The sequence below is a fragment of the Crinia signifera genome, chromosome 2 (genome assembly GCF_055691185.1).
Source record: "Crinia signifera chromosome 2, ASM5569118v1, whole genome shotgun sequence".
Lineage (NCBI taxonomy): Eukaryota > Metazoa > Chordata > Amphibia > Anura > Myobatrachidae > Crinia > Crinia signifera.
This window is the reverse complement of record NC_139218.1, coordinates 398,501,612-398,528,386: the sequence shown is the minus strand read 5'-3', so window position 1 is coordinate 398,528,386 and position 26,775 is coordinate 398,501,612. Positions and strand designations below refer to the sequence as shown.

The 26,775-nt window shown below is 50.9% G+C and overlaps 1 protein-coding gene across 4 annotated transcripts in view; it reads left to right on the top strand.

Moving 5' to 3' along the window:
- Nucleotides 1–7,305: 7,305 nt before the first annotated feature.
- Nucleotides 7,306–26,775, top strand: part of LOC146058295 (beta-arrestin-1) — a 100,747-nt gene continuing 81,277 nt past the window's right edge. Inside the window, exon 1 of one of the 4 annotated variants that reach the window (XM_083170532.1) lies at nucleotides 7,306–7,673. In XM_083170532.1, coding sequence (XP_083026658.1) covers nucleotides 7,657–7,673 — 17 coding nt within the window. In that variant the 5' untranslated portion in view covers nucleotides 7,306–7,656. The remainder of the gene's footprint in view (nucleotides 7,674–26,775) is intronic. The other 3 variants (XM_083170531.1, XM_083170530.1, XM_083170529.1) reach the window with 3 other exon arrangements.

Below are 26,775 nucleotides of genomic sequence, written 5' to 3'. Positions count from 1 at the left end.
AACGTGCTTCTTACTCCCATCCTCCAATGTGCATCTTACTCCCATCTGTCAACGTGCTTCTTACTCCCATCCTCCAATGTGCATCTTACTCCCATCTGTCAACGTGCTTCTTACTCCCATCCTCCAATGTGCATCTTACTCCCATCTGCCAACCTGCATCTTACTCCCATCTGCCAACGTGCTTCTTACTCCCATCCTCCAATGTGCATCTTACTCCCATCCTCCAACCTGCATCTTACTCCCATCTGCCAACGTGCTTCTTACTCACATCCTCTAACCTACATCTTACTCCCATCTGCCAACGTGCTTCTTATTCCCATCATCCATCCTGCATCTTACTCCCATCTTCCAAAGTGCTTCTTACTCCCATCCTCTAGCCTGCATCTTACTCCCATCTGCCAACATGCTTCTTACTCCCATCCTCCAGCCTGCATCTTACTCCCATCCTCTAACCTGCATCTTACTCCCATCTGCCAACGTGCTTCTTATTCCCATCCTCTAACCTGCATCTTACTCCCATCTGCCAACGTGCTTCTTACTCCCATCCCCCAATGTGCATCTTACTCCCATCTGCCAACGTGCTTCTTACTCCCGTCCTCCAATGTGCATCTTACTCCCATCTGTCAATGTGCCTCTTACTCCCATCCTCTAACCTGCATCTTACTCCCATCTGCCAACGTGCTTCTTACTCCCATCCTCCAATGTGCTTCTTACTCCCATCATCCATCCTGCATCTTACTCCCATCTGCCAACGTGCTTCTTATTCCCATCCTCTAACCTGCATCTTACTCCCATCTGCCAACATGCTTCTTACTCCCATCTGCCAACCTGCATCTTTCTCCTATCTGCCAACCTGCATCTTACTCCCATCTATCAATGTGCTTCTTACTCCCATCTGCCAACCTGCATCTTTCTCCTATCTGCCAACCTGCATCTTACTCCCATCTATCAATGTGCTTCTTACTCCCATCTGTTAACGTGCTTCTTACTCCCATCCTCCAACCTGCATCTTACTCCCATCCTCTAACCTGCATCTTACTTCCATCCTCCAACCTGCATCTTACTACCATCTGCCAACGTGCTTCTTATGCCCATTGGCCAACCTGCATCTTACTCCCATCTGTCAACCTGCATCTTACTCCCATCTGCCACCCAGCCTCTTACTCCCATCTGCCACCCGGCCTCTTACTCCCATCTGCCACCCTGCATCTTACTACCATCTGCCACCCTGCTTCTTATTCCTTGCATTTGGCGAGGCAGTGGGCGGTGCTGGCCTGCGATTATACTCAGCCTAGCGAACAGTTGTGAATCAGTGCCAAAGTCCTAGTGGATGGCAAGTCTGTTCCTAGAAGCAATGATTGCGGCTGTTGGACCTGGCTGCTTTGTCTGTTATGTGTCTGTATGGGGCAATCATTTCATTACAGGGGGAAATGGCCACTTATATTCCTGACGCTGCAGGGCTCCGTGTGTGCATTATCTTCTCCGCAATCTTCCCATCGCTAGAGACCTCTCCAAGTCAGATCCGGCTTCACAGAAACCTACAACAAAAGCTATTGGGAAGCCTGCTGGAAGCGGGTGCACACAGCATGATGCTGTAACCATAGCAACTAGAGTCTCTATCGTCCAGTTACAAAGAATGGGCCGATTCAGACGTCTCAAACAGGTCCGAATTAGTCCCCGATGGTGGCATAGGCGATAATGCGCATGTGCTAACCCCCTCAGTGACCTCCTTCAGCAAATTTTACATTTCCTAGGGCACTTACTGCCTGATTGACGGGCAGGGGGCATTCATGGGTGGGCACCCAGTGTTTTAATGGGTGTGCCCACAAAAACTCACCCCTGCCTGCTCGGGTCGGGGGGTGATGTCACATGATGTCAGTGCCCGCCCCCAATTTGCAGAAGACCGTCCATCTTAAAAGTTAGTCTATAGATGGACGCATAGTTTCACCATTGTTGGTCAGAACACCGATGGAAATCTCTTCTGTGCAGATAGAAGAGGGAGGGGGCAGAATCAGAGCAGGGGGTGGAGCTGAACAGTATAGTCCTGCCCCCTCTGACTTCTGGCTGCACCTTGGATATACTAAATGCAGGGGGGGGGGGGGGGGCAGCTTGCACTATGGGGGACATGTACTCAGGAGAAATGGCTACGTACAGACGTAGCCCCTCCCATTCACTGCCAGCGCTCGCCAGAATGGCCCTTCTGGCGGAGAAGGACTCCATTAGACTGGGAAGGGCGATCGTCTTACACGCACGCGCATCCCAGTCAGTGGACGGCAGGACCCTGCCTGTCTCCCTGAAGGGAGACGGGCAGGGTAAGGGGGGGGGGGTGTGTCGGAACAGGGCGTGCAAGTGCCTTGTGCACACGCGCCCCCTTCTAGCTAGCGGGGGCTGACGATTATTTCACCAGACCCCGCAAGCATGAGAGGGTCCCCACCTGTATGCGTCTATTTGTATACATTTATTTCCCAAATTTACTATGGCCCATATATGGCCATTTGTATTCTTTTGACAGGCGTATTCATATTCCTATTCAGGATGTAATATACGGCCAGTAATTGACCCAGAAATACGTCTGGAAAATACTCCTTATTTTCCAGCCGTATTTGGGTGAAGCCCGCACAGATCCCTGCAGGATTCAGTGTAAAAATAAAATATTTTTAAAAACATCATGGGGTCCCCCCCATGGCCGTAACCAGCCCCGGGCTCAAAGAGCCAGTCCTGGTTATAGAAATTTATGGGTTAAAAGATATAGGATTTCCCCGGAATTTCTAAAACCAGCACCAGGCTCAAGGGCTGGTCTTGGTTCCCAAAATACAGGGAACAAAATGACTAGGGGTCCCCCATAGTTTAACACCCAGCACTGGGCCCAAACAGCCACCAGGGCAATGCCACAGCCTGGGGAAACTATATTAGTTCCCCCGGCCAAAGCTTTCACCCTGTGGCTGGACAGGCTGGGACCCGAGTGGGAACACCCCCATTAAAGGGGTCCCCCCTCCAGAATTAAACCTGTCCGGCCTAAAGCCTGGGGCTGTCCCAAGTACCCCAGGGCAGTGGGTATCGGACTGATTCCATTTGTGAAAAAATAGAATCATTAACTATTGGGTTCTGCTGTGGAACTATGAGTCCCAGCAAGCCTTCCCAGTATACTGGGACTTTGAGAACCAAAAAGTCCCAGCATGCGGGGCATTAATGGGCACGCTGGGACTTTTAGTTCCACAGCAAAACCGATAACCCAATTAACACAAAGACACACCAGAAAAATACAACTTTATTACATACAGAGCCCATTCATACTTATATACTCACCTACCTTGACCCGAAGGATCGGTCCCCTTCTCCGATAGAAAATCCACAGGTAGCCTAGGTAAGGGGGGTTGGTTTTGGGGGGGGGGGGTGGCGATGGTATTGACCCTGTGAGCTGCATTGTGTGGTGGGATACTAGTTGCAGATAAGCATCATCTCCCATGTGCTCCCAGTTATTGCAGTGTGTGTAACTGGCCGCCTCTCCGCGGCTGGAGGCTGATTATCACTCCATGTAACACGGAATCCGTTATGTCAGCAGCCCCCGGACCTGACACTGCGCTAAGTGATTTCCTATATCTCACACATTGATTTCTGTTCTCCACAAGCAGGACAGCCATGTATCCGAGCGCACATTGGGGGTTATTCTGGTTCACTCTTTCTGACAAATTCCTTCTTAGATGGACAAAACCATGTGGACTGCAGGGGGGCAGATGTAACATGTGCAGAGAGAATTAGATTTGGGTGAGTTATTTTGTTTCTGTGCAGGGTAAATGCTGACTGCTTTATTTTTACACTGCAATATAGATCTCACTTTGAAGTAATACCCCCACCCCAATCTAATTCTCTCTGCACAAGTAACATCTGCCCCACCTGCAGTGCACATGGTTTTGTCCATCTAAGAAGGAACTTGTCAGAACGAGTGAACCAAAATAACCCCCATTATCTCAGCGCTGATTGAGTCCCTGAGCGCCCATACACGTGTGTATAGCAGCATTACATGCACATGGGCAGTATGACTGGGGAGTCCCTGAGCGCCCATACACGTGTGTATAACAGCATTACATGCACATGGGCAGTATGACTGGTGAGTCCCTGAGCGCCCATACACGTGTGTATAGCAGCATTACATGCACATGGGCAGTATGACTGGTGAGTCCCTGAGCGCCCATACACGTGTGTACTGCAGCATTACATGCACATGGGCAGTATGACTGGGGAGTCCCTGAGCGCCCATACACGTGTGTATAGCAGCATTACATGCACATGGGCAGTATGACTGGCGAGTCCCTGAGCGCCCATACACGTGTGTATAGCAGCATTACATGCACATGGGCAGTATGACTGGCGAGTCCCTGAGCGCCCACACACGTGTGTATAGCAGCATTACATGCACATGGGCAGTATGAATGGTGAGTCCCTGAGCGCCCACACACGTGTGTATAGCAGCATTACATGCACATGGGCAGTATGACTGGTGAGTCCCTGAGTGCTCATACACGTGTGTATAACAGCATTACATGCACATGGGCAGTATGACTGGTGAGTCCCTGAGCGCCCACACACGTGTGTATAGCAGCATTACATGCACATGGGCAGTATGACTGGTGAGTCCCTGAGCGCCCATACACGTGTGTATAACAGCATTACATGCACATGGGCAGTATGACTGGTGAGTCCCTGAGCGCCCATACACATGTGTATAACAGCATTACATGCACATGGGCAGTATGACTGGTGAGTCCCTGAGCGCCCACACACGTGTGTATAACAGCATTACATGCACATGGGCAGTATGACTGGTGAGTCCCTGAGCGCCCATACAGGTGTGTATAACAGCATTACATGCACATGGGCAGTATGACTGGTGAGTCCCTGAGCGCCCACACACGTGTGTATAGCAGCATTACATGCACATGGGCAGTATGACTGGTGAGTCCCTGAGCGCCCATACACGTGTGTATAACAGCATTACATGCACATGGGCAGTATGACTGGTGAGTCCCTGAGCGCCCATACACATGTGTATAGCAGCATTACATGCACATAGGCAGCATGACTGGTGAGTCCCTGAGCGCCCACACACGTGTGTATAACAGCATTACATGCACATGGGCAGTATGACTGGTGAGTCCCTGAGCGCCCACACACGTGTGTATAACAGCATTACATGCACATGGGCAGTATGACTGGTGAGTCCCTGAGCGCCCATACACGTGTGTATAGCAGCATTACATGCACATGGGCAGTATGAATGGTGAGTCCCTGAGCGCCCACACACGTGTGTATAGCAGCATTACATGCACATGGGCAGTATGACTGGTGAGTCCCTGAGCGCTCATACACGTGTGTATAACAGCATTACATGCACATGGGCAGTATGACTGGTGAGTCCCTGAGCGCCCACACACGTGTGTATAGCAGCATTACATGCACATGGGCAGTATGACTGGTGAGTCCCTGAGCGCCCATACACGTGTGTATAACAGCATTACATGCACATGGGCAGTATGACTGGTGAGTCCCTGAGCGCCCATACACATGTGTATAGCAGCATTACATGCACATAGGCAGCATGACTGGTGAGTCCCTGAGCGCCCACACACGTGTGTATAACAGCATTACATGCACATGGGCAGTATGACTGGTGAGTCCCTGAGCGCCCACACACGTGTGTATAACAGCATTACATGCACATGGGCAGTATGACTGGTGAGTCCCCGAGCGCCCACACACGTGTGTATAACAGCATTACATGCACATGGGCAGTATGACTGGTGAGTCCCTGAGCGCCCACACACGTGTGTATAACAGCATTACATGCACATGGGCAGTATGACTGGTGAGTCCCTGAGCGCCCACACACGTGTGTATAACAGCATTACATGCACATGGGCAGTATGACTGGTGAGTCCCTGAGCGCCCACACACGTGTGTATAACAGCATTACATGCACATGGGCAGTATGACTGGCGGGTCCCTGAGCGCCCATACACGTGTGTATAGCAGCATTACATGCACATGGGCAGTATGACAGGTGAGTCCCTGATTGCCCATACACGTGTGTATAGCAGCATTACAAGGGGATCTACATGTGTATTAGCCTAGGACACCTGGAACCTTAAATCTGGCCCTGTAGGTGGGGCTGATCCAAGAGCTGGGTGTGTTTGATTCCCCTATAGATAATCTTGTCTTTGCTGATTGGGCTAGGCATGGGGTCACTGTGATGGGGGGACTGTTCTGAAGATACCCCTGTTTTAGGGGAACCATTCCGGGCAATTATAGCCTAGAGCTGGTTGCAGCTTATGTGGGGTGACCTCAGTCCCCCCACATTTGGTTTAATAGGGTACACACTCGATTTGTTTTGCTGGGGGACTTTTTAATAAAAAAAAAATTTTGTGGGCTTTACTTTGCGCATATGAAAGGGGTCTATTTATATAGCGGAAAGAGGTTATTCTGGCTGTGAATTTTACAGCCTTACGAGTACTCCAGATGCCGCCTGCACGAACGCCCCCCCCCCCCCACCCATCACAAGCCGCGATCCCCCCCCCCCTCCGCATGGCTGAGAATGGATGTTTAGCATAACCCAAAACCTAGCCCTAAACCCAGCCACAGCCTACCCCTAAACCTAAATCTGTCATGTCAACATTATACCTGTGTCATCATTCTAAATGTTGACATTCAGACAATGTCCATGTTTTGCAGTCAACATTCTTTATGTCAACATTGTGACATATATGGGGGAAATTTACTAAAGGAAATTTGTAAAAAATAAGTGTATTTGTATCCAGAAATACACTTATTTTTGACATTTACTATCCCGAAAATACGGCAATTCATATTCGTATTGATAGCACATCAATACGACTACGAATTGCCGTATTTTCGGGATAGCAAATGTAAAAAATAAGTGTATTTCTGGATACAAATACACCTATTTTTTTACAAATTTCCTTTAGTAAATTTCCCCCATACTGTCTATAATGATTGTCACCACCGACCGATTGCCGCAATTGGTCTATAGACCCCTATAGGAGGCCCACTGTATACAGAACACATCTGGAGAACGAGGCGCTGGGGGTCTTGTGTATAGAGTGTCAGCCTGTTGGTCCTCTTTATGAAAAAGAAAGGTTCTGTTGTATTGTCCTCATATACAGTCCGTCTCCTGATCCTGATTTCGTCCTTTATTCCCGGTAAGACTGCGGAGCCCCCCCCCCCCTTATCGGTCCCTATGCGATCCCAGCTGCAGGCACTTATTATGCAGGTCCCGTGCGTGCCCATAAAACACTGGCGAGGAGCAGGCAGCCAATCCTGTCTTCCAGCAGGGCATGGCACGAAGCAGACACTGTTAGATTCCTCATGCAGCACTGGTGTTCTCGGGGACTATTGCCTCGCTGCGGCTGGGGAAGGATATAAAAGCTGCGGGGAGGGCCGGTCTGGAGAAGAGGGGAGAAATAAAGGAGAACAGGAGGCAGTGCACACCTCTGTGGTAGCTGGTGCTCACAGATATCACTGCACGTTGCTAAATGGATTATGTGTGGATTGACAGCAGCGACATAGGGGGACGGAGCAGTCGTGCAGAGGAATTGTGACACTCTGGGATTATTGAGCGCTGAGCACAACACAGGCCTCTCCATGGATAACATATTCCTGTAAGTACCGTCACCCCCCATCGCTGCTAAATCTGCATCACCCTGTGTGTCAGCCACGGACCGCTGCCGTGAGTCTGTCCTGCGAGGAGGAGGAGGGTGTTGTCCTCCCTGCATTATTCACCCCCTTACTAAACCCCCCAATCCATCCATCGTCTGACGGGGGAACACTGGTATCAATCTGTTTATATTGTGACAGGTTGCAGTCTCCATCTCCGGCTGCCCTATGATTATAATAAGGAGCCAGGAGCAGTCCCGGGGGTTACATTTATTAAGATGGGATGTTGCTCTGGGCAACCAATTCGATTCTATCTATTATTTTCTAGAAGGTGCTAAATAAATAAGCGATCGCCACCCCTGCTTTGTCACCATAGGACTGTATGATTACCGCATGAAACTGGGGGGGGGGGGGGGATAAAAAATCTAAATAAATTGATGCTTCGCTCATTCATTTTCGGTGTCGGCCTCTGCGATTGCTCGCGGCGGACCACCCTGCCGCTTTTCTCAATAAGGGACCTTTGGCCTCCGACCTCTCCGTCATGCTGCAGTAAGCACCCCAGTCCTATGTCCGTACGTTTCTCCGTCTGCACACTGTAGTGCTGCTGTGTGGCCGTGCGATGGTGTCATGCACAAGCCCAGATTTATATTACTGTGGGCCGGTGGCATCTGCTGCCTGGGTGCAATCACCTCTGCATTCATTTGCAACAGGAGTGGTAGTTCAGCGCTGGGCACCTTGGTGGCAGATGCCCGTCTCTGGCTGCGTGATTGGGATGCGTTACCCTATTATTGTCATAGTGTCTTGTTAATTGTCATTAGGTGTATTCATTGTACATGTGCATGTGACATAGGCCGGTACGTTAGCCTTATTGCAGTGATATATTGAGTACTACATTATATACAGGACTGTCGAGGTGGCTACATAACAGGGTAATGCCATTTTGGCGTCTGCTGCAGATAAACTTAATTTATAAGATTTAATTTATTACCGAAGAGGACACAAAATGCAGCTACGGAGAACTTGATGCACTGATATCTGATTATAGAGGGCACATGTTCTATCCTGCAAGCCTGGCATGCAATGGTTTACTAGACAGAAGAGGTGCTGCATGTACACTTCTGTACCGCCACCAGCTGTGGCATCACCCTGCCCAGCCTCAGGGTATCTCGTACCCTCCTGACTGTCTTCCCTGTGGGCCAGGCAGTTATTGTGCATCTCTCTCCACAACTAGCCGTCCTCTAGTTTATTCATTACAGCATCACAGCACTGGTGGTGGGTTTAGTTCCAGCTACAGCCTAGATTGGAGTTTGTATGTTCTCTCCATGCTTGTACGAAGCCTAGCAAACGGGTCTGAATGAGGCCCACTGAGTGAAAGCTCCACCGCGGCAGGGGCTGATGTGAATGGCCAATACTTTCTGTACAGCGCTGCGGAATATGTGTGCGCTATATAAATAGCTGGTAATACCCATCCACCTGGTCTGATCACTGCATCAAGCGGCAGGACAATCGCACCTCCTCCTCCTCCTCTTGGATTGTCCACTAGATTCTCTTACTGTAGCACCATAGCGTGATAATGGTGAGACCTGGACCTACGTGGTATTTCTGTGGACAAATAGTCTCTATCATTCATTTTTTATGGGCAGAATCTGGGGGGCGCCCCTGACTATCACAAATGAAGGATGACTCTTAGAGAGACGTAATGCAAGCGGCAGGTACGGTCGATATAGGTGTGTGGTATTCTCAATTGTCCCATGTGTCCCTCCCGAGGCTGGTCCTGTCTCTGAGTTTGGGGGGTTTGCAGTTGGGAGTCCCCTCTGTCACCTGCTGCTCTGCTAATCAGGTTAGAGGCGAATAGATGCCACTGTATGTGTATGCCATTTATATGTGGCACAGAGAATAAAACGATCATTATTACAGTTGGTTCTGCAGCGCTGTGAATACTTTGTGACACCTTTTCATTTACAGTTGCAAATAATAGTGACAGTGACAGCATGCTGATTGGTGGATGATTGGAGCTATCCACCAATCAGAATGCAGCATTCTCTAACTGCCTGCATCCAGACAGTGAATGGCTGTCAGCATGCTGATTGGTGGATGCTTGAAGCTATCGACCAATCAGAGTGCTAGCAGCCAGTTACTGTAACTACCTTGTGCTGCTGAAGCTGCAAGGACCAGGGCCAGGTTAAGGGCCACATGACTCAGGGGCTGAAAAATGTTCAAGGGCTTATCCTGAGAAGGGGAGGGGCTGTGGCCAGTGTGGGTGTGGCCAGTGCTGTATTGTATTGCAGCTGAGAACAATAGGACTTGGTGAGCCGTGGCTGTCCAGAGGAGGCTCCATCTGTACACCTCTTTATTATCTGCCCCAGTGCCTCCCAAAATACCTACAAATGGAAAAGACGGCCTGTGTGGGCAGCGGGGTCATCGTGAGGCTGCCAGATGAAGGGCCTATTTTTATGTGGAGTCCTGGAGCTCCATTGGTTATCTGGCCCTGGACAGGAAGCAATGCTATAAGCAGCTCTGACAGGGCTCCGTACCGGGATACGCAGTCAGAAACGCAACACCGGTAGGGGACAAGTAAGCCCCGTACCCCTCCCTTCTAGCAGCCTAACCCCCCTCCGCCCACAGCCTGACCCCAACCCACCCCTCCGCCCACAGCCTGACCCCAACCCACCCCTCCGCCCACAGCCTGACCCCAACCCACCCCTCCGCCCACAGCCTGACCCCAACCCACCCCTCCGCCCACAGCCTGACCCCAACCCACCCCTTCTCCCACAGCCTGACCCCGACCCACCCCTGTAGTACCCAACCCCCCTCCTCCCACAGCCCGACCCCAACCCACCCCTGTAGTACCCAACCCCCCTCCTCCCACAGCCTGACCCTAACCCAGCCCTCTAATACCTAACACCCATCTCCCACAGCCTAACCCACCCGTCTAGTACCCAACCCCCCTCCTCCCACAGCCTGACCCCAACCCTCTAGTACCTAGCCCCCTCCTCCCACAGCCTAACCCACTCTTCTAGTACCTACCACCCCTCCTCCCACAGCCTAACCCTAATCCACCCTTCTAGTACCTAGCTCCCCTCCTCCCAAAGCCTGACCCCAACCCACCCCTCTAGTGCCTAACCCTAACCCCCCTCCTCCCACAGCCTAACCCTAATTCCCCTCCTACCACAGCCTAACCCACCCTTCTAGTACCTAGCCCCCCCTCCTCCCACAGCCTGACCCCAACCCACCCCTCTAGTACCTAACCCTACCCCCCCTTCCACAGCCTGACCCTAACCCACCCTTCTAGTACCTAACCCTAACCCCCTCATCCCACAGCCTGACCCTAATCCACCCCTCTAGTGCTTAACCCCCCCTCCTCCCACAGCCTAACCCTAATTCCCCGCCAACCACAGCCTAACCCTAACCCACCCTTCTAGTATCTAGCCCCCCCTCCTCCCACAGCCTGACCCCAACCCACCCCTCTAGTACCTAACCCCCCTCCTCCCACAGCCTGACCCCAACCCACCCCTCTAGTACCTAACCCCCCTCCTCCCACAGCCTGACCCTAACCCACTCTTCTAGTACCTAACCCCCCACCTCCCACAGCCTGACCCTAACCCACCCCTCTAGTACCTAGCCCCCCTCCTCCCACAGCCTAACCCTAATTCCCCTCCTCCCACAACCTGACCCTAACCCACCCCTCTAGCAGCCTAACCCCCCTCCTCCCACAGCCTAAACCCACCCCTCCCCCCCACAGCTTGACCCTAACCCACCCTCTAGTGCCTAACCCTAACCCCCTCCTCCCACAGCCTAACCCATTCTGGCCCAAAAAAAGTGTGTTGACCTAAGCCAAGTCGACCCTCAGTGGTCGACCTAATAATGGTTGACCGAATGACTCATACCCCCGCAGCCCAACCCTAACTTTCCCTCCACGCAGCCTAACCCTAGAGGTCCGTACACACGGTGCAATATGGCCACTGAGCGATTTTGGATTATTATCGCGTAGCGACTTTTCAGATTTGACTGACAAGTGACCACTGAAAAGTCAAAATCACAGGAGCGCGCTCTTAGCTATTTATCGTCCTGTACACAACAAAAACCTGGGTGGTACGGTCACTCAGCTATACTGGCTGATATCGGCCCCTCCCTAGTGCCTACCGGGGTTAACCCTAACCCTCCTATCACAGCAGGAGCCTAACCAGCCCTGCATCTCACTGAGGACCAGATGTACTAAGCTCGATAAACAGCCAGCCAATCAGCACCTAACTGTCACGTCACAGGGTGTGTTTGAAAAATGACAGGTAGGAGCTGTTGGTTTATCACTCTCCATTTTATCACTTTTCAAGGCTTAGTACATCTCACTGAATGGGATGTCTGATGTCGGTACCCTGCTTGGGATGCGGTCATTTGGTCTACAGCATTATGGTCGACAGTCATTAGATCGACTCCATTAGGTCGACATGGGAAAATGTCGACATTGGGTCTAGGTCAGCATGGGAAAAGGTTGACATGTTTCTAGGTCGAAAGGTCATTAGTTCGACAGGTCGTTAGTTCGACATTGTCTAGGTTGACAGTCAAAAGATGCGAGGGGATGCGGTGCACTTTAAACTGTGTCCATGTCGACTGTGTTGACATTCAGCTAAAAAAACAGTGAAAACCCACATGTCAACCTTTTGACTGTCGACCTAGACAATGTCGAAATAATGACCTTTCGACCTTTTCCCATGTCGACCTTTCCCATGTCGACATTTCCCCATGTCAACCTTTTCCCATGTTGACCTAATGGTGTCGACCTAATGACTGTCGACCATAATTCTGTAGACCAAATGATCCCAACCCCCCTGCTTCAGCATTCTTGTGTTTCCGATGTTCCTGTAGCGGTCTCCTGAAGGCAGTCAGATGCCAGCGCCATTATACTGAATGTCGGCATCCTACCCGCCGGGATGCTGACTGCATCCCTCCTTATCACACTCCCCGTCAGCACATTCATTCCGGGAGAAACCTGCTAATTCCCACTTTCACGGCTCTGAGTACATGCAGCATAAATGTATGTGAAGTCTGTTAGGGACGCAGATCCACAGACAGAATGTGATGGGCTTGGCGTACAGATGATTTCTGCTTCCAAATCCCCCAGTTACACGGCTGTACTAGCGCCGATCCCAGCTCCTGCGAGATTTACAGCTGCCGCTGTTTTATTTAGCCTGTTACATAAACGCGCAGCAAAAACATTCCAGGCTTATAAATCATTGCAATAAATTATCCCTAGCGCACAGAGCGCACTACCGCTGGCGGGTGTAGTGTACTTCTAGTTATTATATACTGTGTCGCATAAATGGAAATGAAGGGCGGGGTGTTCAACAAGACCCCCCATTCTCTAAGTGCATTGAAATGACGGCTTCTGCAACGAACTTGCACTGTGACAGTTTTTACTTTCACTTTGAGCTGTGATAGTTTTTATCCCACAACCTCTCCACCCCACCCCCAGCTTCTATCTGCTCCTATCTCCAGTCTATGGGGGAAATTTACTAAAGGAAATTTGTAAAAAAAATAGGTGTATTTGTATCCAGAAATACACTTATTTTTGACATTTACTGTGCCGAAAATACGGCAATTCCTATTCGTATTGATGTACTATCAATACGAATTTGAATTGCCGTATTTGCGGTATAGTAAATGTTAAAAATAAGTGTATTTCTGGATACAAATACACCTGATTTTTTTACAAATTTCCTTTAGTAAATTTCCCCCTCTGTCTTTACATCTCCTTCTCATCATATCCAGCAAGTTTGAAACAGATCAGTGTCTCTGCAGAAAAAAATGCTTTCACTTTCTGTTATGACATTTTTAGCACACAAAGGAGTAATTTGGTCTGTCTAGCGGCCTCTAGTGGTCAGTGGCCATCACTAGCGACCTGCGGGAGCGTACATCTGTATTGATATGCATGAAAATATCGCTAACGTTTATATACCATCTAGTGTGCGCAAGCCGGGATCTGCAGAACGCACAGTAACAGCCAACTGCATGGATTATAATTGGCTATAGCACCAGAGGAATCCTTCCCAACTTCTGACATGATTACTGTCTCGTTTCGGGGAGCTGTTATATAATATGGAGCCGGGAGTCGCTCGTGCGCATGTCCGCGCGCTGCAGAGAGGGCCCTCAGCGGGTCTTACACCTGTCGGGGCATTTGCAGGATGATGGGTCTGCCCAGCGTTTTATGGGCGTGACAACAACAAACGGTGGGTGCCGTTATAACTTGGTTATTCCATTTAAACAATGTGTATGATACCATAAATAGAATTTAGATCTTAATTTTCTCTTCTCCTTTAGTTCTCTCTGTCCAATGTGCCTATATAGACACAAAGTGACCGCTGCCACATAGCGGGATATCTCCATGTACGTCCGGTAGTACCGGTGCCTGAAATTGGCAGTTGAAAAATACTCCTACGTGTCTATTGCTGCCATTTGGCAGGTGAGCTGTGAGTATCTGGCACTCCTTAGCAACACGTGTTACCATGGAAACAGTCACTGCCGGCCACGGTTTGTTCTCATGGATACAAATGTTGCTCGGGAATGTCATGATACATCTTTACCATGAGACAGAATCCAGCCTTGTAACGTGCAGCAGGTACAATCTATTGGATGCATTAGTGTACTGTACATCGCAGGTGCTTATTTAGCCCCCGTTATGTATTGCATCCGATCAGGGCCATAGGCACCAGGCAGGAGAGGTACGCTCCCCGCTCTGCGTCTTCTGCTGCCGACACTGCTGCCTCTCATGTCAGTCTGGCGGGTAGCAGTGTTCGCAACGTGATCCACCTCGGAGACCCCCCAAAACTCCGCTCTCCAAGTGGATGGGCACATTTAAAAGCTCCCATTGAAATGAATGTACATCCGCTGATTGGCTGAGAGAGCTGAGCTCTCTCAGCCAATCCACAACTGCCCATTCATTTCAATGGGAGTTTTGTAATCTGTCTGTTCCCCACCTGCAGCTCCCCGGGAGTTACATGCGATAAATCTGAGGCGCCATATAAATAAACCATAATAATATATAATAATAATTCTATAACTACTGGTACTTATTTATAAGAAATTATATTTACCCAGGAGAAATCTAATGTTTGAGACATCAACCCCTCTGTCTCTCATCCCCCCCCCCCCCCCCCCCACACCTCTATCTCCTCCCCAACGATTCTCATCCAGCAGTCATCGGGACAGATGTGTCATTAGACCCCACCCACTTGTGGCCAACATGAATTTGCATAAGGGTTGGGACTAATATGACGCAACTGCAATAGGATTGCGTCATCATTCCCTGTCCCCAGGAGAGAAGACAAGTTTGGTTTATTATTAAGGCGCAGTTGACCAAAAATGTCTAACAGCTAATTAGACCAATATATGAATAAAAGAGTAATTTATCAAAGCTTAGAGAGACAGATAAATCATCCAATCAGCTTCTGGCTGCCATGGTACAGGCTGCGTATGAAGGACAGTTTGGAGCAGAAGTGGAAGTGATCTGGCAATGGTCCTGATCTGTAGGTTCAGAGATGCCTGTTATAATACCGTACATGAAGCATCAGATCACTCGGGTTATACACAGGGAGCTGGCGATGGTCCTGATCTGTAGGTTCGGAGATGACTGTTATAATACCGTACATGAAGCATCAGATCACTCGGGTTATACACAGGGAGCTGGCGATGGTCCTGATCTGTAGGTTCAGAGATGCCTGTTATAATACCGTACATGAAGCATCAGATCACTCGGGTTATACACAGGGAGCTGGCGATGGTCCTGATCTGTAGGTTCAGAGATGCCTGTTATAATACCGTACATGAAGCATCAGATCACTCGGGTTATACACAGGGAGCTGGCGATGGTCCTGATCTGTCGGTACAGAGATGCCTGTTATTATACCGTACATCAGATCACTCGGGTTATACACAGGGAGCTGGCGATTGTCCTGATCTGTAGGTTTGGAGATGCCTGTTATTATACCGTACATGAAGCATCAGATCACTCGGGTTTTACACAGGGAGCTGGCGATGGTCCTGATCTGTAGGTTTGGAGATGCCTGTTATTATACCGTACATGAAGCATCAGATCACTCGGGTTTTACACAGGGAGCTGGCGATTGTACTGATCTGTCGGTACAGAGATGACTGTTATAATACCGTACATCAGATCACTCGGGTTATACACAGGGAGCTGGCGATTGTACTGATCTGTCGGTACAGAGATGACTGTTATAATACCGTACATGAAGCATCAGATCACTCGGGTTATACACAGGGAGCTGGCGATTGTCCTGATCTGTAGGTTCAGAGATGACTGTTATAATACCGTACATGAAGCATCAGATCACTCGGGTTATACACAGGGAGCTGGCGATTGTCCTGATCTGTAGGTCCAGAGATGCCTGTTATAATACCGTACATGAAGCATCAGATCACTCATGTAATACAGAGGGAGCTGGCGATGGTCCTGATCTGTAGGTACAGAGATGCCTGTAACAATACCGTACATGAAGCATCAGATCACTCAGGTAATACAGAGGGAGCTGGCGATGGTCCTGATCTGTAGGTACAGAGATGCCTGTTATAATACCGTACATGAAGCATCAGATCACTCGGGTTATACACAGGGAGCTGGCGATGGTCCTGATCTGTAGGTTCAGAGATGCCTGTTATAATACCGTACATGAAGCATCAGATCACTCGGGTTATACACAGGGAACTGGCGATGGTCCTGGTCTGTAGGTTCAGAGATGCCTGTTATAATACCGTACATGAAGCATCAGATCACTCGGGTTATACACAGGGAGCTGGCGATGGTCCTGATCTGTAGGTTCGGAGATGACTGTTATAATACCGTACATGAAGCATCAGATCACTCGGGTTATACACAGGGAGCTGGCGATGGTCCTAATCTGTAGGTTCGGAGATGACTGTTATAATACCGTACATGAAGCATCAGATCACTCGGGTTATACAGAGGGAGCTGGCGATGGTCCTAATCTGTAGGTTCGGAGATGACTGTTATAATACCGTACATGAAGCATCAGATCACTCGGGTTATACACAGGAAGCTGGCGATGGTCCTGATCTGTAGGTTCAGAGATGACTGTTATAATACCGTACATCAGATCACTCGGGTTATACAGAGGGAGCTGGCGATGGTCCTGATCTGTAGGTTTGGAGATGCATGTTATAATACCGTACATCAGATCACTCGGGTTATACAGAGGGAGCTGGCGATGGTCCTGATCTGTAGGTTCGGAGATGCCTGTTATAATACCATACATGAAGCATCAGATCACTCAGGTTATACAGAGCGAGCTGGCGATTGTCCTGATCTGTAGGTTCGGAGATGACTGTTATAATACCGTACATCAGATCACTCGGGTTATACAGAGGGAGCTGGCGATTGTCCTGATCTGTAGGTACAGAGATGCCTGTTATAATACCGTACATGAAGCATCAGATCACTCAGGTAATACAGAGGGAGCTGGCGATGGTCCTGATCTGTCGGTACAGAGATGCCTGTTATAATACCGTACATGAAGCATCAGATCACTCAGGTTATACAGAGGGAGCTGGCGATTGTCCTGATCTGTCGGTACAGAGATGCCTGTTATAATACCGTACATGAAGCATCAGATCACTCAGGTTATACACAGGGAGCTGGCGATGGTCCTGATCTGTCAGTACAGAGATGACTGTTATAATACCGTACATCAGATCACTCGGGTTATACACAGGGAGCTGGCGATTGCCCTGATCTGTAGGTTCGGAGATGACTGTTATAATACCGTGCATGAAGCATCAGATCACTCAGGTTATACACAGGGAGCTAGCGATTGTCCTGATCTGTCGGTTCGGAGATGACTGTTATAATACCGTACATGAAGCATCAGATCACTCGGGTTATACACAGGGAGCTGGGGATGGTCCTGATCTGTCGGTACAGAGATGACTGTTATAATACCGTACATCAGATCACTCGGGTTATACACAGGGAGCTGGCGATGGTCCTGATCTGTCGGTACAGAGATGACTGTTATAATACCGTACATCAGATCACTCGGGTTATACACAGGGAGCTGGCGATGGTCCTGATCTGTCAGTACAGAGATGACTGTTATAATACCGTACATCAGATCACTCGGGTTATATACAGGGCGCTGGCGACTGTCCTGATCTGTCGGTATAGAGATGACTGTTATAATACCGTACATCAGATCACTCGGGTTATACACAGGGAGCTGGCGACTGTCCTGATCTGTCAGTACAGAGATGACTGTTATAATACCGTACATCAGATCACTCGGGTTATACACAGGGAGCTGGCGACTGTCCTGATCTGTCGGTACAGAGATGACTGTTATAATACCGTACATCAGATCACTCGGGTTATACACAGGGAGCTGGCGATTGTCCTGATCTGTCAGTACAGAGATGACTGTTATAATACCGTACATCAGATCACTCGGGTTATATACAGGGAGCTGGCGATGGTCCTGATCTGTAGGTTCGGAGATGACTGTTATAATACCGTACATCAGATCACTCGGGTTATACACAGATGCCGTAATTAGATTATCACTGATAAGGGGATTAGGTTTGGCAGAGCTTAGTGTAATAAATATGTAAGGCGCTTTGGTCTGGGAAATAGCAGGAGATTGGATGACGGTGAATGCAGCGGGGCGCAGGTGCGACACGCTGGGTAATAAGCAGCGGAGACCTTTGTAGCACAGTGTGTGTGACATATACAGTGGTGGCGCTCAGTGGAGCCGCGGACACATCCGCCCCACGTATTAGGGTACAGAGATCGAAGATTTATACCACACATCATTAATAGGAAAGATTAACCCCCACTTATTAGAGCATTCCCGTATCATTTCTCTATTCTGTATAAGCCCCGCCATCTAGCAGGAATGACCTGCGGGCGATAGCGATGCATGGAACCGCGCATCACCATCGCCCGGCGCTATACACACAGAGGGATCAGTGCTCGACACATAAAATAGGTCCACATGTTCCTAAATTCAACATAAGCATTAGGTCGACAATACCATCCACTACGGCGCGGAGTCAGAATATAATAGTATGCTGAGCGCAGCGAGGCGACGCGGTGCACTGATACGGTGTCCATGGCAACCTGATTTTACAAAAACATGAAAACCTCATGTCGTCCTTTTTCATGTGGCCCTCCAGCCATTGTGAAACTACACCTCCCAGCATGCCGTGCCATAGTTTAAGCATTCCCTAATAGCAAAACTGTGCAATGCATTATGGGACTTGTAGTTTCACAACAGCCGGAGGGCCGTAATTTTGCCATGCCTGCTGCAGACCTAATGACCCATACCCATCAATGACACCCAGGCTGCGACTACACGAGGGTCAACATAAGTAACAGGTTAGATGGCAGCGCCGCACATTGGGGCTGATTCGGAGGCACACCATTGCGCATTATTAAGCTAAAGCCCCAGGAGGTGTCTTTAGTAAAAGTCACCCGCTGCCGGCTTCTGTGACCCGCGGCTGAGTCCAATGGCACGTTTTATGTAGGCAGGATGAGGCGTTTGTAGCGCCATTTTAGTCTTATGCAAGTATCCCCCAACTGGCGCAGCAGGTGCTGCTGTGTGCGGGTCCGAATCAGGCCCTTTAAGTTTTACGTTTTCCTTTTTCCTCCAGTTAGAATTTAAGGGAACAAAAATCTTACAACAGAAAATTATCTGCGGTAATGAAACAAATAATAAACCATGTGACACATACATAGTAACGACGCGCGCCTGCGAGGAGATAGCGCGCCTGCAAGGAGGTAGCGCGCCTGGAACTGTGACAAATAACGGTATACGAGTTGTCCGCGGCGCAGGGATGGGGGCAGAGAGCATGTTATGAGGTGATTTCCCTATATAACGATGTACAGCGGCAGCTGGGGACAGAACTCGGGAAGAACATTCATATAGCAGATGAGGATTCGCGCTCAGTGCGGAGAACGCCGGGAACATTCCTGATTATCGCGCTGAGATTACCCAGCAATAATAATTCCCTGCACAATCTCCGCTGCAGACTCCTACCTGTGGGCCACCGCGTTACCATCTTCTGCCATAGGGGGAGATTTATCAAGGCTTGGTACAATCAGCTCCCAACTGCCTCATTACAGGCTGTGTTTGAAAAATGACAGTCAGGAGCTGATTGGTTAGTACTTTGGAGCCGATTCAGGCCTGCTCGGTGATTAGCAAATTAGTCTCCGATGGTGGGGGCCTGCGTATATGCATAGACGCTCAGGCGCATGTGCAGACCCGCGTAGAAATTGCCTTCAGCGAGTTTTACACTGGCCGGCGCATTCTCTAAATGATTGACAGGCAGGGGGGCGGCCACTGGGGTCCATTTTATGGGCGTGGCCACACAAACAGCGGGGGTGCTCATGGAAACGCAGGGTGTACACCTGCGAACGCAGTCGCGGCCCTGCCTGTTTGGGGGGGGGGGGGGGGGGGCAGGTGACGTTAGTGCCCGTCCCGAATTTGTACAAGGGCGGCTATCCTAAAAGTAAGGAAACGGGCGTCTCAGTACAAATGTGCCCAACAGGTGAAGTTAGTAGCGGCATTTGGGGCTGATTAATGGAGGGGAGTCAGGGGTGGCCGTCCCAAGGCTCCCACACATTATATTATTACTGTACAGGCTGAGTGCCCCGGCTTGGCATTATCTCCGTGCCCACATTATAACATACACCGGATAATGTAATCTCTCCCCCCAGTCCGTTGGCTGATAAGATTCTGCATCATGCGATTATATCTTATCATTAACAGAAATGAGCGCCGCGGTCAGCGCTGTTCTCGTCATTAGCAATGTCACGCATATCTTGCCAGCGATCATGTCACGCAAGGTGCCAGCATGGCACAGGCAAGAACACTGATAAGGAGGGTATTTATCAAAGCGTGGAGAGAGATAGAGTACCGGCCAATCAGCCCCTAACTGTCATGTTGCAGGCTGTGCTTGAAAAATGACAGGAGCTGTTTGTACTCTATCTCTCTCCAAGCTTTGTCACAAATTGAGCATGGGGCGATAGGATGTCCAGCACTGGGCAAGGACACTCCCCATGCCAGGTCACATCAGTCGCAAAACTCAGCGACTGCATCGCTAATATGTGAGAGCTTCGCTACGAAGGGAATCGCTCGCATAACAACGGTAGCCCCTTGGCGCAGGGCCGCCAACTTTTAAGTGTCAGTGGCTGTGCGTGATGTTGCACAGCTGCCACAGGACCCCCCCCCAAAGGCCAGGATCATTCCCCTCAAAATGCCTGTTTGACAAACCCGCAATGCCTAGTCAGTGCCCCGTACCACCCCGCGACGTGCCTTAGGCCGCCATCGCCCAGATAAGCAAACTCGCCAATTAGCTACTGCGTGGCTTGCTGAATCAGCCCCTAGTTCCACAAAATACAGTATTTAAAATATGGTGCAGAATGCTGCGCTGGAGAATGGCGACACATAGACTGTATTACCGGAAACGTCAAATCTCAGCGCAACGGACGGTTCTGCCACCACGCTCCTGTGATATTCTATTGTGACGTCGTTCTGAATGAACGTAGGTTGTGGCGTTGCTAATAATGTTATAATTATTATTACGTAATAACTGGCGGTTATTACGTAACGTGGCGGGTCTGGCTGCGAGAAGGGGTTAACCTCAACACTGAAAGCGGCACCGATACTAAACACAAAGCCTAATAAATATATATTGCTTTTATTATATCCCACCGATCGCCTTACCATTAATATTGCAAAATGTAATTCCACACCATTATATTGTGCCGTGTTTATCCAATATGCGCGGGTCGGGGTTTCAGCCATTTTATTAATCTCCTAACACAAATCTATGTATGCCACTTTCCAGAACCCTCATGGTCTACCTGCAGTACAGGAGGCCGCAATCCTTGCAAAATGGCTTTTGTTTTTGTAAACGTTAAGTAATATTTATTTTTGCTTCCCTATCTTAACAGATGGCAGCTTACTGTACATTCCATCCCCATAGAATCAGCGGTTAGAGACTGCCAAGTGCTCTTACTCCCGTTACCCCATGTGCATCTGAATTACTTGCAATAGGTAGGAAAATACAAAAGAACTGAGGCCGTGCCAGGTATCGGGCAATAGGGAGAAAGCGGAATGTCCATCAGACCTTGTTCACAATGTGCTTTGCCAAAAAAAAGGCTCTACAGCTTCATCAGTGAAGAATGTGGAACAGCTGCTAAGACTTTATCTCATTATCCAACAAAAAGATCACCACTAAAAGACATATGGGGAATTCATCTAAAGGCATTCACCATTTATTCAGAATGTGAACAAACAAAAGCTACAGTAGCAAAGCTAGATTTCATTGGAAAGGACCCGTTTACTTCATGGGGCAGATGTACTAAGCTCCCAGAGAGTGCTAAAGTGGAGAGGACTAAAGTACCTGACATACAGGTCCTAACTGTCACATTACAGGCCACACTTGAAAAATGACAGTTACAAGCTAATTGGGTGGCACTTTGGGAAAATTTCATGAAAGTGTGAAGAGAGATAAAGTACACATCAATCAGTGTCTAAATGTCATTTTTCAAGTACAGCCAGCAACATGGCAGTTAGGAGCTAATTGTTCTGCACTTTATCCTCTCCACTTTATGGGGGATGTTCAATAAGCCTTGGAGAGCAATAAAGTAGAGAGATATAAACTACCAACTAATAAGCTCCTAGCTGCCATTTTCCCCCCAACACAGCCTATAACATGGCAGTTGGGAGCCGATTGGTTGGTACTTACATTATTACCGGTGGTCTTCGCATTGAACTGGAGGTGGGGAAGGTTTATTGTGACGAGTCCCCGTCAGATGTCCCTGCGATGTCCTTGACAGGGGAGCCGAAAATAAATGGCTATTTTTATGTTTATGTTGTGTAGCGTCACACTTGTGTGTGTGTGTGTGTGTGTATATATAGACACGGAAGTATTGCAGCCTTGGCATCCGTCGCCCTGCCACATCTGTTATCTCTCCCAGAGTGCTACATTAATGTACGGTAATGGCTTTCTCCGATGATGGAGCGACTTTTGCAGCGAGTGGCGCGTTCCCCTCCGTCGTTCATGTAATATTACAGATTGTGTTATTACAGCGCTGCGGAGCGGTGCCGCGGCCTCGGGCCCTGGCGTCGCAGCGCGCCCACATATTCTCCCTGACCTCTCCCTAGCGATGTTTAAATATTTAGCTGCATGATAGTCGGCTTCTACCAGGCAGCGCGGAAAAAAATGGCGGCCGGCTTCTCTCAGAATCAGAGTATTCGGGTAATCTAGAAAACAAAAATGCCAGATTCAGGAGTGCGACAAAGCAGTAACTATGGGGCTGATTCAGATCGTATATTTGGAGGTGAATGCCGCCCGCAGTTATGCCGAAGGCCTGCCACTGCAAGCCTCCCGCCCAAGCAAATTCCTCACTAGCGTGGAACTAAGGAGTACAGAAGTACATTCATTTATATTGTTTCTGTGCAGGGTAAATACTGGCTGCTTCTGCATGTAGCCTACAGATGTTGGACCGCCTTCATTTTACACTGCAATTTAGATTTCTGTTTGAACCCAAATCTACCCCCCCCCCCCCTCCCCCCCTGCAGTGCAGCATGGTTTTGGCCATTTGCTGAATCAGGCTGGTTTTGCGCTTCCCTTCCGCAGTAAGTGGCCATTTGGTGTAGTCCACATTAGCTGGGATCATTGCCGCTGGCACCCTGACTGATCTCCCTGGCATACATTGCTCATCGTGCCGTACTAATGATGGATTAGACAATATTACGGCTCTCCCGCTGCCATCCGCAGTCATCAGCCGGCTGTAATGTTTATTCTGTGGCCTTCATCATCTGCTTCTGCCAACAAGACGTATCTAAAGTGCTGCCGAGATCTCTGGCCCTGCAACAGAGGCAGAGTGTACAGCTGTGTGCCCCCCACTCGCTCTCTGGTACAGAGGCAGAGTGTACAGCTGTGTGCCCCCCCCCTCGCTATCTGGTACAGAGGCATAGTGTACAGCTGTGTGCCCCCCCCCCCCCCTCGCTCTCTGGTACAGAGGCATAGTGTACAGCTGTGTGCCCCCCCCCCCCCACTCGCTCTCTGGTACAGAGGCAGAGTGTACAGCTGTGTGCCCCCCCCCCACTCGCTCTCTGGTACAGAGGCATAGTGTACAGCTGTGTGCCCCCCCCCCCCTCGCTCTCTGGTACAGAGGCAGAGTGTACAGCTGTGTGCCCCCCCCCCCCCCTCGCTATCTGGTACAGAGGCAGAGTGTACAGCTGTGTGCCCCCCCCCCCCCCTCACTCTCTGGTACAGAGGCAGAGTGTACAGCTGTGTGCCCCCCCCCCCTCACTCTCTGGTACAGAGGCAGAGTGTACAGCTGTGTGCCCCCCCCCCCCCCCCTCACTCTCCGGTACAGAGGCAGAGTGTACAGCTGTGTGCCCCCCCCTCGTTCTCTGGTACAGAGGCAGAGTGTACAGCTGTGTGCCCCCCCCCCCCCCTCGTTCTCTGGTACAGAGGCAGAGTGTACAGCTGTGTGCCCCCCCCCCCACTCGCTCTCTGGTACAGAGGCAGAGTGTACAGCTGTGTGTCCCCCCCCCCTCGCTCCCTGGTACAGAGGCAGAGTGTACAGCTGTGTCCCCCCACTCGCTCTCTGGTACAGAGGCAGAGTGTACAGCTGTGTGCCCCCCCCTTGCTCTCTGGTACAGAGGCAGAGTGTACAGCTGTGTGCCCCCCCCCCCCCTCGCTCTCTGGTACAGAGGCAGAGTGTACAGCTGTGTGCCCCCCCCCCCCCCCACTCGCTCTCTGGTACAGAGGCAGAGTGTACAGCTGTGTGCCCCCCCCCCCCCCCCCCACTCGCTCTCTGGTACAGAGGCAGAGTGTACAGCTGTGTGGCCCCCCCCACTCGCTCTCTGGTACAGAGGCAGAGTGTACAGCTGTGTGCCCCCCCCCCCCCACTCGCTCTCTGGTACAGAGGCAGAGTGTACAGCTGTGTGCCCCCCCACTCGCTCTCTGGTACAGAGGCAGAGTGTACAGCTGTGTGCCCCCCCCCCACTCGTTCTCTGGTACAGAGGCAGAGTGTACAGCTGTGTGCCCCCCCACTCGTTCTCTGGTACAGAGGCAGAGTGTACAGCTGTGTGCCCCCCCCCCTCGCTCTCTGGTACAGAGGCAGAGTGTACAGCTGTGTGCCCCCCCCCCTTCGCTCTCTGGTACAGAGGCAGAGTGTACAGCTGTGTGCCCCCCCCCCCCCTCGCTCTCTGGTACAGAGGCAGAGTGTACAGCTTTGTGCCCCCCCCCCACTCGTTCTCTGGTACAGGGTACAGCTGTGTGACCCCCCCCCCTCGCTCTCTGGTACAGAGGCAGAGTGTACAGCTGTGTGCCCCCCCCCCCACTTGCTCTCTGGTACAGAGGCAGAGTGTACAGCTGTGTGCCCCCCCCCTCGCTCTCTGGTACAGAGGCAGAGTGTACAGCTGTGTGCTCCCCCCACTCGTTCTCTGGTACAGAGGCAGAGTGTACAGCTGTGTGCCCCCCCCCCCCCCTCACTCTCTGGTACAGAGGCAGAGTGTACAGCTGTGTGCCCCCCCCCACTCGTTCTATGGTACAGAGGCAGAGTGTACAGCTGTGTGCCCCCCCCCCCCCACTCGCTCTCTGGTACAGAGGCAGAGTGTACAGCTGTGTGCCCCCCCCCCCTCGCTCTTTGGTACAGAGGCAGAGTGTACAGCCGTGTGCCCCCCCTCGCTCTCTGGTACAGAGGCAGAGTGTACAGCTGAGTGCCCCCCCTTCTCGCTCTCTGGTATAGAGGCAGAGTATTCAGCTGTGTGCCCCCCCCCCCCTCCCCTCACTCTCTGGTACAGAGGCAGAGTGTACGGCCATGTGCCCCCTCTCACCCCCCCCCCCCCTCGCTCTCTGGTACAGAGGCAGAGTGTACAGCCGTAAGCCCCCCCTCACCCCCCCCCTCTCTGGTACAGAGGCAGAGTGTACATCCCTGTGCCCCCTCCTCGCTCTCTGGTACAGAGGCAGAGTGTACAGCCATAAGCCCCCCCCCCCTCACTCTCTGGTACAGATGTAGAGTGTACGGCCATGTGCCCCCCTCTCACCCCCCCCCCTAGAGTGTAGAGCCGTGTGCCCCCCTCCTCCCGCTCTCAGAGACACCTGCTGTTTGCAGTACTCAGCTTGTCCGTGGCTGCAGAGCACTGATTGGACCACGTGTCTGTGCAGTATTCATAGCCTCAGCCGCTGTTCCGGCAAGGACGCACACAATGGCTGCTCCTAATCACAGTTACATGGTGGGCCTGATTCGTTACTTCCATCTGAATTAGGCCCCAAGTGCACCAAACTAAGGGCCTGATTCAGACCTGATTGCGAGTTTGCACAAACAGTGTTCAGTTAAGCCATTGCTCCGCTAAAGTGAGATCCGGCCTATCCGGATATCATGTGCTGGCTGTGGGAAGGATGTGTATGGCGACAGCCCAGCAAATATGTCCAACACCCATCGCAACAGACTCACATCTAATCAGGGCCGGCGCCACCACTAGGCAGCTCTAGGCATTTGCCTAGGGCGCCGGCACCTGGAGGTCGGCAGTTCGCCCCTCACCCCCAGCGAACTGTGTAAAAAAATTGCTGCCCCGGCGTCCCTGCAGTGCTGGGGCGGTCAGGGGTGTCCGTGCCATAGGGGTACCTGCGGCGCCGTCATGTGTATAAAGCTGGCTGCGGCCGGCGGGGTCCCTGTAGTGAATAGCAAATAACTAGCGCTATGCGCGCAGTGGGAAGCGCTAGTTATTTGCTATTCACAACAGGGAGCCCGCCGGCCGCAGCCAGCTTTATACACATGACGGCGCCGCAGGTACCCCTACGGCACGGACACCCCTGACTGCCCCAGCACTGCAGGGACGCCGGGGCAGCAATTTTTTTTACACAGGTACCACCCCCCCCTCCCTCCGGCACCGGGGCGCCCCCACCCCAACTCGCCTGGGGCGCTCCGGTGCCTTGCACCGGCCCTGCATCTAATGATTGGTACACTGGGCCCCAGGCATCAGAGAAGCCGGAGTCTTACTCGGTGGCAGCGATGGTATCCGGCCCGGTACTGATGTACACTCCCTCCCCTAACAC